At 48.0% G+C, this 12,772-nt stretch overlaps 1 protein-coding gene across 7 annotated transcripts in view; it reads right to left on the bottom strand.

The window, feature by feature from the left end:
- Positions 1 to 12,772, bottom strand: part of CBFA2T3 (CBFA2/RUNX1 partner transcriptional co-repressor 3) — a 66,908-nt gene that overhangs the window by 6,131 nt on the left and 48,005 nt on the right. For all 7 annotated transcript variants that reach the window (XM_028739987.2, XM_028739990.2, XM_028739988.2 and 4 more), the window contains 4 exons: positions 11,928 to 12,169; positions 10,046 to 10,135; positions 5,669 to 5,850; positions 4,793 to 5,043 (listed from right to left, as the gene is read on the bottom strand). In XM_028739987.2, the coding sequence (XP_028595820.1) occupies positions 4,793 to 5,043; positions 5,669 to 5,850; positions 10,046 to 10,135; positions 11,928 to 12,169 (765 nt within the window). The remainder of the gene's footprint in view (positions 1 to 4,792; positions 5,044 to 5,668; positions 5,851 to 10,045; positions 10,136 to 11,927; positions 12,170 to 12,772) is intronic.

Genomic DNA, 12,772 nt, shown 5'->3' with positions numbered 1-12,772 from the left:
ATTTTGATCACTTCTTCAGGAGCAAGCATTGGGGAACATGAGGGTGTTGATCCCCAAAGTGATCTGGCCAGGTTGTTGTCTCCATCCTTTGATTGGCCGAGGGTACTGAAAGACCGGCCTCTGGCTCCCTCGTTCTCTGCTCTGTGGTTCTTGAGCTTGGATTAGAAATGCCGGCTAACTGCCCACTCTGGCTATCAGCTCAAGACTTAAGGGAGGGATGGGATGCTGAGGATTGAACCTGGGTCTTTTTAATGCAAAGCATGCTAATTCCTTTCCACTTGCTAGACCTGCTTCCTTCAAGTCCTTCTGTGGGCTCAGCCTGGCCAGGAATGGATAGCGACACGTACCTTTAAGACCACATCACTTCAAGGGACATGCATTTACAGTAAATTTGTCTCCTATCCCTTTCTGGCTGACACTCTGTGATGTGACAGATCCCTCATGCCTCGTCTAAGGATGGAGGAGAATTTCATTTGGTCAAGTTGTTAAGCAAACCAATTTGTACCTCCTGAACTAATGCACAGATCATTACCCTTCAGATTTCACACCCTTCCAAATGTTGCTGTACAGTTCTCAGCTGAAAAACATCCCCAAATGCATTTTTTTAAAAATAGTAATATGGATTTTATGGTAAAATACATTCAGGAATACATACACTGAGATGGATTCAAGATGACCTTAACAGAATAGAGAACTGGGTCAAAACTAACACAATGAATTTCAGCAGGGGCAAATGTAAGGTTCTACACTTAAGCAAGAATAGTTAGATGTGCAAATATAGGATGGGGGACACCTGGCTTGACAGCAGTGCATGTGAAAAGAATCTGGGGGGGGGGGTCTTAGTAGACCACAAACTTAACATGAGTCAACAGTGTGATGCAGCAGCAAAAAAATCTAACACTATTCTAGGCTGCATCAACAGAAGTAAAGTGTCCAGATCAAGGGAAGTAATGGTACCACTCTGTTTTGTCTTGGTCAGACCCTCACAGTTTAAGAAGGATATTTAGAAACTGGAATGTGTGCAGAGGAGGGTTTGGAAACAAAGTCTTAGGAATAGTCAAATGAGTTGACTGTTTAGCTTGGAGAAAAGAAGACTGAGAGATGATAGGATAGCCATCTTTGGCGATCACTCATAGCTGAGTAAGATTGTCTTCCATGAACATGGTCTTAACACTGAGTCCGTAAGTGCCTGTGGAGGCCAATTCCGGATCCACACGTTCTTCCACAGTGGGGACATAGGTTTCTGGATGGGAGTTGATCATGGTGAGGGTTTGCCAAACGAGTCTTCCTCTTAACACGTTTCTCCCTTTCATCCTGAGTTCAAGTGTCTTCAAAGTCCATGACACCCTTGGTAAAGGCTGTTCCCCACTTGGAGCACTCACAGGCCATTGTTTCCCAATTGTCAGTGTTTATACTACATTTTTAAAGATTTGCCTTGAGAGAGTCCTTAAACCTCTTTTGTTGACCACCAGCAATATGCTTTCCATTTTTAAGTTTGGAATAGAATAGTTGCTTTGGAAGATGACAATCAGGCATCCGAACAACATGTCCAATGAACAACAGTCCGAACAACAGTCCAATGAAGTTCAGGTTGAAGAATCATTGCTTCGACACTGGTGATCTTTGCTTCTTCCAGTACACTGGCATTAGTTCGCCTGTCTTCCCAAGTGATGTGTAAAATTGTTTGGAGACACCGTTGATGGAACCTTTCAAGGAGTTGGAGATGGCGTTTATAAGTGGTCCATGTTTCACAAGCATACAGTAAGGCTGGTAGTACAATAGCTTTGTAAACAAGAATTTTGGTTTCCCTGTGAAAGTCTTGGTCCTCAAACAACACTCTGCACTTCGATGCTGGTTTTCGGCATCAATGTCAGCCCTTGTGGAAAGATAACTGCCCAGGTAGCAGAAGCAATCGACACTTTCCAACGTTACACCATTGAGTTGGATCTGTGGTGCTGCAGAGGGGTTGTTTTGTGCTTGTTGGTGCAGCACTTTGGTTTTTTGGATGTCAAGCAATAGGCCAAGTTTTTCGTAAGCTTCAGCGAAGATATTTAGGATGGTTTGGAGGTCATCCTCTGAGTGTGCGCACACTACGTTGCCATCAGCATACTGAAGCTCTATGACAGAAGTTATGGTAACCTTACTCTTTGCTTTCAGCCTACTCAGATTAAAGAGCTTTCCATCTGTCCGATATATGATTTCTACTCCAGTGGGGAGTTTCCCTTCGACAAAGTGTAGGATCATGGTGATGAAAATAATAAATAGAGCTAGGACGATTGTTGTTGTTGTTGTTTAGTCGTTTAGTCGTGTCCGACTCTTCGTGACCCCATGGACCAGAGCATGCCAGGCACCTCTGTCCTCCACTACCTCCCGCAGTTTGGTCAAACTCATGCTGGTAACCTCGAAAACACTATCCAACCATCTCGTCCTCTGTCGCCCCCTTCTCCTTGTGCCCTCCATCTTTCCCAGCATCAGTGTCTTCTCCAGGGAGTCTTCTCTTCTCATGAGGTGGCCAAAGTACTGGAGCCTCAGCTTCACAATCTGTCCTTCCAGTGAGCACTCAGGGCTGATTTCCTTAAGAATGGATGCGTTTGATCTTCTTGCAGTCCATGGGACTCTCAAGAGTCTTCTCCAGCACCATAATTCAAAAGCATCAATTCTTCGGCGATCAGCCTTCTTTATGGTCCAGCTCTCACTTCCATACATCACTACTGGGAAAACCATGGCTTTAACTATACGGACCTTTGTTGGCAAGGTGACGTCTCTACTTCTCAAGATGCTGTCTAGGCTTGTCATTGCCCTTCTCCCAAGAAGCAGGCGTCTTTTAATTTCGTGGCTGCTGTCACCATCCGCAGTGATCATGGAGCCCAAGAAAGTAAAATCTCTCACTGCCTCCATTTCTTCCCCTTCTATTTGCCAGGAGGTGATGGGCCCAGTTGCCATTATCTTCGTTTTTTTGATGTTGAGCTTCAGACCATATTTTGCGCTCTCCTCTTTCACCCTCATTAAAAGGTTCTTTAATTCCTCCTCACTTTCTGCCATCAAGGTTGTGTCATCTGCATATCTGAGGTTGTTGATATTTCTTCCGGCAATCTTAATTCCAGCTTGGGATTCATCCAGCCCAGCCTTTCGCATGATGTATTCTGCATATAAATTAAATAAGCAGGGAGACAAAATACAGCCTTGTCGTACTCCTTTCCCAATTTTGAACCAGTCAGTTGTTCCATATCCAGTTCTAACTGTAGCTTCTTGTCCCAGATAGAGATTTCTCAGGAGACAGATGAGGTGATCAGGCACTCCCATTTCTTTAAGAACTTGCCATAGTTTGCTGTGGTCGACACAGTCAAAGGCTTTTGCATAGTCAATGAAGCAGAAGTAGATGTCTTTCTGGAACTCTCTAGCTTTCTCCATAATCCAGCGCATGTTTGCAATTTGGTCTCTGGTTCCTCTGCCTCTTCTAAATCCGGCTTGCACTTCTGGGAGTTCTCGATCCACATACTGCTTGAGCCTTCCTTGTAGAATTTTAAGCATAACCTTGCTAGCGTGTGAAATGAGTGCAATTGTGCGGTAGTTGGAGCATTCTTTGGCACTGCCCTTCTTTGGGATTGGGATGTAGACTGATCTTCTCCAATCTTCTGGCCACTGCTGAGTTTTCCAAATTTGCTGGCATATTGAGTGTAGCACCTTAACAGCATCATCTTTTAAAATTTTAAATAGTTCAGCTGGAATACCATCACTTCCACTGGCCTTGTTATTTGCAGTGCTTTCTAAGGCCCATTTGACTTCACTTTCCAGGATGTCTGGCTCAAGGTCAGCAACCACACTACCTGGGGTGTACGAGACATCCATATCTTTCTGGTATAATTCCTCTGTGTATTCTTGCCACCTCTTCTTGATGTCTAGGACGATAACACAACCCTGTTTAACACCTGATCCCACTGTGAATGGTTCACTTTGAGAGCCATTGTTATCTGCGATTGTTGCTGTCATATTATCATGGAGGAGCCGAAAGATGTCCACAAATTTATCTGGGCAGCCAATTTTAAAGAAGGACAGTCCACAGGGCATTAAGATTTACTGTGTCAAAGGCCTTAGTCAGGTCAATAAACACCATGTACAGGGGTTGGTTTTGCTCTCTGCATTTTTCTTGAAGCTGTCAAGAGGTGAAAATCATGTCCACTGTCCCCTAGAAGGTCAAAAACCATTTTGGGATTCAGGAAGGGTAGCCTCAGATATTGTTAGGAGATGGTCTGCTAAGATTCTTGCAAGAATTTTGTCGGCTGCAGCTATTGAAGGGCTGTCTGAAGGAAGATGCAGTAACCTTGTTTCCTGCTCCTACGGAGGGTAGGACCTGAACCAATGGATTCAAATTACAAAGAAAGGAGATTCCAACTAAACATTAGGAACAACTTTCTGGTGGTAAGAGCTGTTCGGCATTGGAATGGACTACTTCGTAAAGGAATGGACTCTCGTTCGTTGGAGGTTTTTAAGCATTGTTTGTATGTCATGTAATGTCATTGAGATTCCTGCACTGCAGGGGGTTGGACTAGATGACCCTTTGGTCCCCATCCAACTCTACAATACTATGATTCTGTGAGTTAAAATAAGTTTGCAAATATGTTTTCTGTGGTAAAATTAAAAATTAAAAAAGATATTGGTAAAAATTTTTTTTTGAACTGTTAATAATAATAATAATAATAATAATAATAATAATAATACTACACAGATTACTGTGAAAACTGGATGGGATGGGCACAGAACAGAAATAGGCAGCACCCCCCATGCCACTTACCAGCTTGCCGGTGGCGTTCCCTCAGCTCCCGAGGGTCAGGGTGCCGGTAGGCGTCCCGGTAGTGGTGTGCTATGGCCATGTCCTCGAGGCGGTAGTGCTGGGGAGGGGGAGGCGTGGGGTGGGGCAGCCCATTGGGCTGGTGGCTGATCCCATTGCTGGGACTGTAGCGCTGGGCGGGGCTCATCGTGCATGGCCTTTTGGTGAGGTGTTCCGGGTGCAGAGGGTCACGGTCCAAGCCATTGTCTTTGGTCCTGTCCCGGAAAGAGGGTGGAGCGTCAAACGGCTTTTACAGAACCAAGCCAACCTTAACCAATAGTTCAGAATAGTAGCAGCAGGGACAGAACTAACAGTCAGTCCTCAAGAGCCAGGCCCACTTTTTGAAAGGAGCACAGTCCAGGTCTATGGATATAGCACCTTCCTTTGGAGCAAGAACAGCCAACCTGGTCCCCTGTGCTAATGTGGTTAGGGGACTACAACTCCCATTATCCACAGCCATTGACCAAGCTGCCTGGGGCTGATGGGAGTTGGAGTCCCACAATATCTGGAGAAAAGCATGCTGCCTTTTCTTGGCCCAGAGTCAAAGTTGAGGATGCTGTGGAACAAGACTCCCATTAGGTTGGGGGGAAAAAGGTGTCCCACCCTTGCTGTAATCTGGAGGGCACCAGATAGGCAAAGCCTGAGCCAAAGGCACAAAAGAGTGGTTTCCTGCATTTTGCATTTCTTGCTCCAAGCTGCCTTGAAGATCCTTTGATCGAAAGGCAGCCTGCAAAACGCTCCCAATAAATAAGAATTTGTTGGGGCCAAGCCTCCACCCAGCCTAGCACACCAACTCTGGCCAATCCCACCCCCTGGCTTTTTACCCACGGAGGCCTGTACCTGTCTGGTGTCCTTCTTTTGCCCCCCTCGTTGACCTCCAAGAGCAGCTCTGAGGAGTCGATGGGGGAGGAAGCGTTGGCGTCCAGGAGGAGCTGCTCGTGCTGCGCCAGGTATTGTGCAGGCGTCTGCTTGGCCATGCGGGCGCAGTGGAGGAGCTCGCGCTGCAGCAAAGGCAAGTTGGCCTGGAAAGAGGGCAGAAGGTGGAGAAGGTGAGGAGCGCTCTCCTTAAGAAGGAAAAAGAACAACAGGCTGTGGTTTCGGTATAAGCAACTATAGCCTGGCCTGGATACTGAACGGCAGGGGTTGGCCTTTTTTTCAGCAGGGGGCCAGTCCACCTTCTCTGTCATGAATTTGTCCAGTCCTCTTTTAAAGTGGGAGGTCATCAATGTCTCCCGGAGGAATGAGCTCCACAGTTTTAACCATGCCCTGCGTGAATAAATACTTTCTTTCACCTATCCAGAATTCTCTAACATTCAGCTTCATTCAATGTCCGAGAAAGAGAGAGAGAGAGAGAGAGAGAGAAACTTTCTCTATTCTCTTTCTCCATGCATCACTTCTACCGTGTCACTTCTTACGTGCCTTTTCTCTAAACTTAAACGTTCCAGAATCTGAAGGCCTTCTTCAGAGTAGCTCCAACCCCTGGATCATTTGGGTTTCCCTCTTCTGAACCCTTTGCAACACGGCAGTATCTTTTTTTTTTTTAATGAAGCAGCCAGAACCGTACACAGCATTCCAAATGCGGTCATGCCGCAGATTTGCATAATGTTGTTACGATATCTGCGGTTTTATTTCCGGTTCCTTTCCTGATCATCTCATAAACAGGGAGCCACCGCGGAAAAGGCCCTTTCCCCTTGCCGTCCTCCTCTGAGCCTCCCTCAAAGAAGGGACTCGTACTGGAAGTGAGATTAGGAAGGGGCAGAGCTGTGTCCGTTGCCTGGGGACTGCGGAGTTCACTAGAGCGGGGGCTGCTCTCATTGCTCCATTGAGAAAACAATGGCCCCCAGGCAGCCTCAGCGTCTATCAATGAGACTGTGCTGGCTCTGCTCCAGAGAAGCCTGCGAGGGTCCCATGGCCCTACAAGGTCGTTCCCATCTCTCCTTTGCACAACGGAAAGTGTTTGTAAATAAGCTTTCTCCCCTTTGCTCCTTTGACTCCTCACCCCACCCAGCGAGTTTCTCACGAAGCTCCAGCCCTCCAAGAAGAGCATCCGCAGGAGCAGGAGCAATTAAGCAAGCCCAGAGCAGAGCTTTGTGCCGTCAGCCAACCCTGGTTTCCTATTTAGGCAGCTGATCGCCAGCCAAATCCCCATCTGTTGGACATGTTAGAGCGAGGACTGATGAAATCCACTGCTGTGGATTCCAGGGCAGCAAACATCCCCCCCCCCCGCTCTGCCGCCACCCCCCTCGTTCTTCCTCCATCTCCCTCCTTCCCTCTCTCCCCTGCCCTCTCCACCCCCCCACCCCCAGTCACCATCACATTTCAAGAAAGAAAAACAATGAAAAGAAATAAATAACATCTCTGGGAAAGGCGCGCCGGAGGCCGCCTGGTTGCAGTTAGGGTAATGAGAAGCATCTGGAGCCCTGGGTGGAAACAGCTGGAAGCAGGGTGGGTGCTGGAGAGAGGAGCAGGAGGGGAAGAGATGGGGGAGAGGGCTGTCAAAGGGCTCCTTTCTCATTCAAAACACTGAGTCTCTCTCCTCTCTCTGCTGGCAGAAAGGCGCCAGGCTTGTGGTCTGCCCCCCAAAAACTCTGCCAGGAAGAGACAAAGTGGTGGTGGTTATGGGGTAGGGGTGGGGGTGGGATAACAGACCAGTTTTCCCAGGAGTTGCTCAGCATTAGAGCCAAACTAGACATGGTGTTTGATGCAAGGAATGACTTTGTGCTGTTTGGCCTTTTTGCTAAGGAAAATAAAATACACTACAAACCCTCTTTCTCCCCCCCCCCACCTGAATTGGGACGTTAGTCTGGGGTTAGCGGGCTTTAAATATTTGCCCTTGCCACAGCCCCAATGAGAATTGCATTGTCTCTCCTCCCTGGCTTGCTATTTGCAAGTGGATGAAAGCTTCCATTGGTGGGAAATGGATTTTCAACGGATTTGAGTGTGGGCTGGGTGGGCTGCCATGGTCCCAGTCTGTCTCAGGCCTCTTTGCCTTGGTGGTTTTTTAAAAAAACAAAACCACCCAAAAAACATTACATGCAGGGCCACATCAAGTGACAAATGCCCATGCTTTGGATGCAAAAAGGTTTCAGATTCAGTCTCCGAGTGTGCCTGGGAATGACTTCTCTGCCCCTGAAACCCTGAAGAGCTGCTGGCCACCAGTTTTGGCAACACACAGCTAGATGGCCCAATGACCGGACAGGGCTTAAGCCAGCTTCCTATGCTCTTAATGGTGCAGCTGATAAATTGCTGAGCGTGTACAACAGTAGAAAAAACATAGCATAGGCATCCCCCTAAAGGTCATGTGCAGAGTGTCCTTCTTCCCCCCAGGGATCGAAAACCTGCCTGGAAGCCATTCCATCCTCATTCTAGACATACAGTGCCTCTCTGTGGTTAATCACATATCCTCCAGCTTCCCGCTGATCAAAATCGGGACACTTGTTTTTTGGTCCCAAGCTCTCATGGGAGCCAGGTGACCTTCGAAAAATGAGCTTCTTTTGGTCTGGCACTCTGCTTGCACCAAAGCGTTGGACCAAAAAATGGGACATTCCAGGATGTAACCAGAAGTCGGGATGTCTTCTGTAATTCCAGGATGCTCCACTTAAAATGGGACAGTTGAAGAGTATGTAATTGGTGATGAGAAAAATGCACTCTGCACATGCTCAGAGGCAGGGCTAAACTCTAGCAAGTTCCAGTTTGCCTACATCTGAAGGAGTTTGGGTTTCTGCTTAGGGCCAAACAGCACCTTATAGCAAGCATGCAGCCAACTATTGAGTGCTTGTTTTCCTTTCTTAAATTAATAGCCTTGAGGGAGGCAAGGCAGGGAAGAGATGATGAGGACTGGGGCCCTAAGGCAGGTAAAGGATGTCATTCCCTTGCTTTCCCGCTCGGCGGTCCCGATCCTGATCAGCCCCCTCCAACTGCTGTTCAGCAAAGACTGCACATCGCTACTTACAGGCTTAACGTAACATGTGGTTTGACCCTGGGTCAGCATTTCTGGATGGGCTACATGGGTCAGCAGGAAACCTTCTCTGCTCAGGAAATATTTTTTTGCTGCTTCTCTAGAGCCATGGAAATCACAGCCCCATATAAGTGGGAGGGTGGGGGGTGGGGAAGAGGCAAAAGGCAAGTCTTCTGTCTTTCATGCCTCTCTGATAAACAAGGGCAGCTGAGAGCAGCCTTTGCAGCTTCTGCTAGAGAGATCCCGTCTTGCTTGCTTCTACAGAAATGCCAGGGCTCAACAGATCCTCAGATTGCAGGATGGGCCTGGCACTAAGCAAGAGAGAGACACGGGAAGACGCTGATCAAAGCTCAGAGACAATTGCTTGATATATTCTCTCTGTCCTGGCCATTGCAAAGAGGATTTGTTTTCTGAAAACAGCAGACCTTGCTATGCAGCAGAAGTCAATGCGGTGGGAGTGAGAAGGAAAGGAATGAAGGGTTGGGGGGGGTGTGTGTGTCACGGCCAGCCCTGACATTAGACAGTGAGGCAGATCTTACCTTTGAGATGACACATCCTGAACATTTTTAATTGTGTAATCAGCTCCAAAGCTTGCGGTAAGCCTCCCTCGGGAGCTGCTGCCAGTCTCCATAGGAGAAAACAGCCTACCCATCCGATCCCTCTCACAGAAAGATTCATAGCTCAGTGGGAGAGAAGGTCTCAGGTAGGGCTGGGAGTTTCCCCTGCCTGAAGCCCTGGAGAGCTGCTGCCAGGCAGTCTAGGTAATGCTGAGCTAGAACAAGGGTCTGACTCAGTAGAAGGTAGATGCCTCTAGTCCCATTTTAACCAGTCCTTTCTTGAGAACCATGAGGACTGGAATCTTATTATTCTGTTTGAGGGAAGGGTAGAACATCTGCTTTATATGGTGGCCTAGACAGTACATAACCAGAAGGGGCACTGAACTGGCTCAGTGTAAGATAGCTTCCAATGTTCCAGGACATGTCTTGACCAGTCCAGGAAGTAGAGAACCAACCAAGCTTTATGTGTGGATGATGGTTCCTGGAAACCATCAACTTCTTCCAAAGGGAAGGACCTGCCAGGACCTGACACAATGGTGTCTAGGTGCCTCCGAGAGAGAGAACAAGTTGGCCCAAGCATTCTAGGATCCAACTTGCATTCAGCTGTGTGAAAAGGTGTCTATGCAACAAAGAACCTCCCCAAAATTATGAAGCTGGTATAAGTTCAAGTCGTGCAAGACAGAAGTCTTATAAAGGGTCTACCTTCAAGAATGGGATGACGAAAGGACGCAGAGGGAAGTTTGTGGCCTCCTGGAGCTTGGAGTGGAATTCCTCAATGGTCAGCGTGGAATTCTGCAAAGTAGAAACAGCACGGGGTCAACGATACTGAGGACTGTGGATTCATGTCCAGCAAATTCTCTTCACTGGTCTGGCTCGTACCTTACTTTAAACCACCGCAGCACCCTGGTGGAATGGAAGTGTGGCAATTTTCTCTCCATGCACCAGCATGCTTGCTCTTAAACCATAGTTAAGCTGAACTTAACTTTGGAGAGGGGGCCATGGCTCTGTGGTGGAACATCTGTTTTGCATGCAGAAGGTTCCAAATTCAAACCCCGGCATCTCCAGGTAGGGCTAGGAGAGACTCTTATCTGAAATCCTAGACAGCAACTTCCAGTCAGTGCAGACAACACTGAATTAGATAGACCAGTAAAAGGCTGCTTCCTATGTCTCCTAAATGTGATTTAAATGGATGCTGTCAATCATATTGGGGTTCTTTAATCATGTGCTGCCCCACGCCCCCACCCCCGGTTTTTATCAGAACCGCATTGCATAGGGAGTTTTTACTGTGTATTCATGTAAACTGATGCCCCTGCCATGCTGCAATTAGTGATATGGGGGAAAGCCCCCATGGTGCCAATGGGGGCTTATTACCTGTCACTAATTGCAGAACTGAGGGGGTGATTTGGGCAGAAATCATGGCTGGGGAGGAAAAGGGGGAAACTCCTCTCCTCCTTATAAGGTGAGGGCTCATAAAAAAAAAATCCCTTGGTTGATTGTTAAGGAAACATATACAAGCAATTGGAAGTCACACATTCAGTCATGCCTCATTAGGCCCTCTGTGTTCCTACATCCTTACACATCTCCGCCAATGACATTCCCTCTTCCACTGTCCCCCACATCACCCAGAGGTCTCCTTCTCTCCCTCAAATGACTCCACCCTTTCCCTCTTGTTTTGCCCAGCATGGATATCAGCAGAAATCACGGGCTTACGTTTGCAGCTCAGGGTGTTGCTAAAGGCACAAGAGCCACTAAGAAACTGGCAACACCCCTGCCAAAATATGGATATGGTTTGCTTGCCTTGCTGACAATTTGACAGGGGCAAGGGCACTTAATTTTTTTTGTATCGGATGACATAACCCTGTCCAGCTAAGCAAAGAAATTACCGCTAAGTAATATCAAGCTGAGCAAAGTATTACAACATTGCATGACCATAACTTTCAGAGTATGAATCTGTTGCAGCGCAAATGACAAAGAATCTTGGGGGGTTAGCATGCATCTGGTGAAAGGGACCCCAGATTACGCTCTAATAAAAGTGTTGGTATCCGAGGCAGTGGTGGGGAACACTTTTTAGCCCAAGGGCCAGATTTCCTCACATTAAACCTTTCAGGGACCACATCCCAGTGGAGCCAAAGGCAGCTGTAGGTGGAGCGACAGATGTGACCTTCGTGTGGTCAGTCAGAGGTTTGTGGATAATCCACACCCCACACTCCTCCCATCCATGTAAACAAGAGGCAGGATCCCAGTTCAGGGACACATTCCAGCCAGTCAAAGCACTCAAACAGGCTGCAGAGCAGGACCATTGTGGGGTGCCCTAAGAAGAGTCCCCTGAAGGGCCATATTTTCCCCCTTGCCCTGACGTTTCCCAGCCCTGCTTTAAGGTGCCCCAAATCTCCACAGTGCACCTGTAGCAGGTGTAATGAGCAGAGTAACGGCATTGCAGTTTAACAGCACCCACTGCTGCCTTCTTTGCAAAATGTATTTCAACCAGCTGCAATGGCTACCAGGTCCCCCCGCCAGCCAAGGATCTCTGACTGAAGACAGGGATCTCGCCGCCAAGGGCAGAGCACACAGTCTGCGAGCTTACCACGAGGCCCAGCACCAGGGCACGAACGCGCTCCCCGATCTCCGGCGAGATGTCGTTGCCGAACTGCTGCAGCGTGGTCAGGAAGCGCTTCAGTTTGCTCAGCTGGCGTGCCCCGCAGGCCGGAGGGAGTTGGTGGTTGGACAGCGAGGCCGTGGAGGAAGTCGCAGGCCCATTGCTGAAGCCATTGGGGGTGGAGGGCGCACCGTTAATCGCCGTCGGGGAGTGGCTGCTTCCATTCATTACTGCAAGGAAAAAAGGGAGAAAGCGGTAACAAGAGGGGGTCTGCTATTGCAATCTTGCATATAGCATGGCACTGTGGGATAAGGGGGGAAATCATAGTGGATCCCAGAGGCACTATGTTAGTCAACAATGGGACACAGTTGCAAAAATGGCTATGGCCCTTTGGGGAGCGGTTTTGCAGGAGGATCCCAGGCAAGGAGAAGGCTATGTCTTTTAGCACCAACAAACCCCATGAGCTTTTCAGGTGGAGGCGAAATATAGATGCTAAACCAGTTGAAAAAAAAGACCAAGCAAGATTGGCAGATGTGCATCCCCAGAAAAAGGAATAAGATCAGTGGAGTTAACCCTGGCTGGTTCGGAGTAGGGGTTGGCTTTTTACCTGAAGGGGTTTTCTGTGCATGAAAGCTAGGTCATTTGAAAGAGGCATACTTTTAAATCATTTTGCAGATGCAAACAAGCAGTATTTTTTCCTCCTCCCTGAAAGAGAGAGCGACCCTAAAGACACTCTTCTCAAATGGGTTTCTCTGAGCTCCACAAGACCCCAGCTGCTTCCCTTAGTCAGTGAGGGTGGAACAAGAGGAATGAAACAGTCTTATCCAGCTGGA

Source organism: Podarcis muralis, chromosome 7 (assembly GCF_964188315.1).
Source record: "Podarcis muralis chromosome 7, rPodMur119.hap1.1, whole genome shotgun sequence".
Lineage (NCBI taxonomy): Eukaryota > Metazoa > Chordata > Lepidosauria > Squamata > Lacertidae > Podarcis > Podarcis muralis.
The sequence above is the reverse complement of the archived record's forward strand: the minus strand, read 5'-3'. Positions and strand labels throughout refer to the sequence as shown.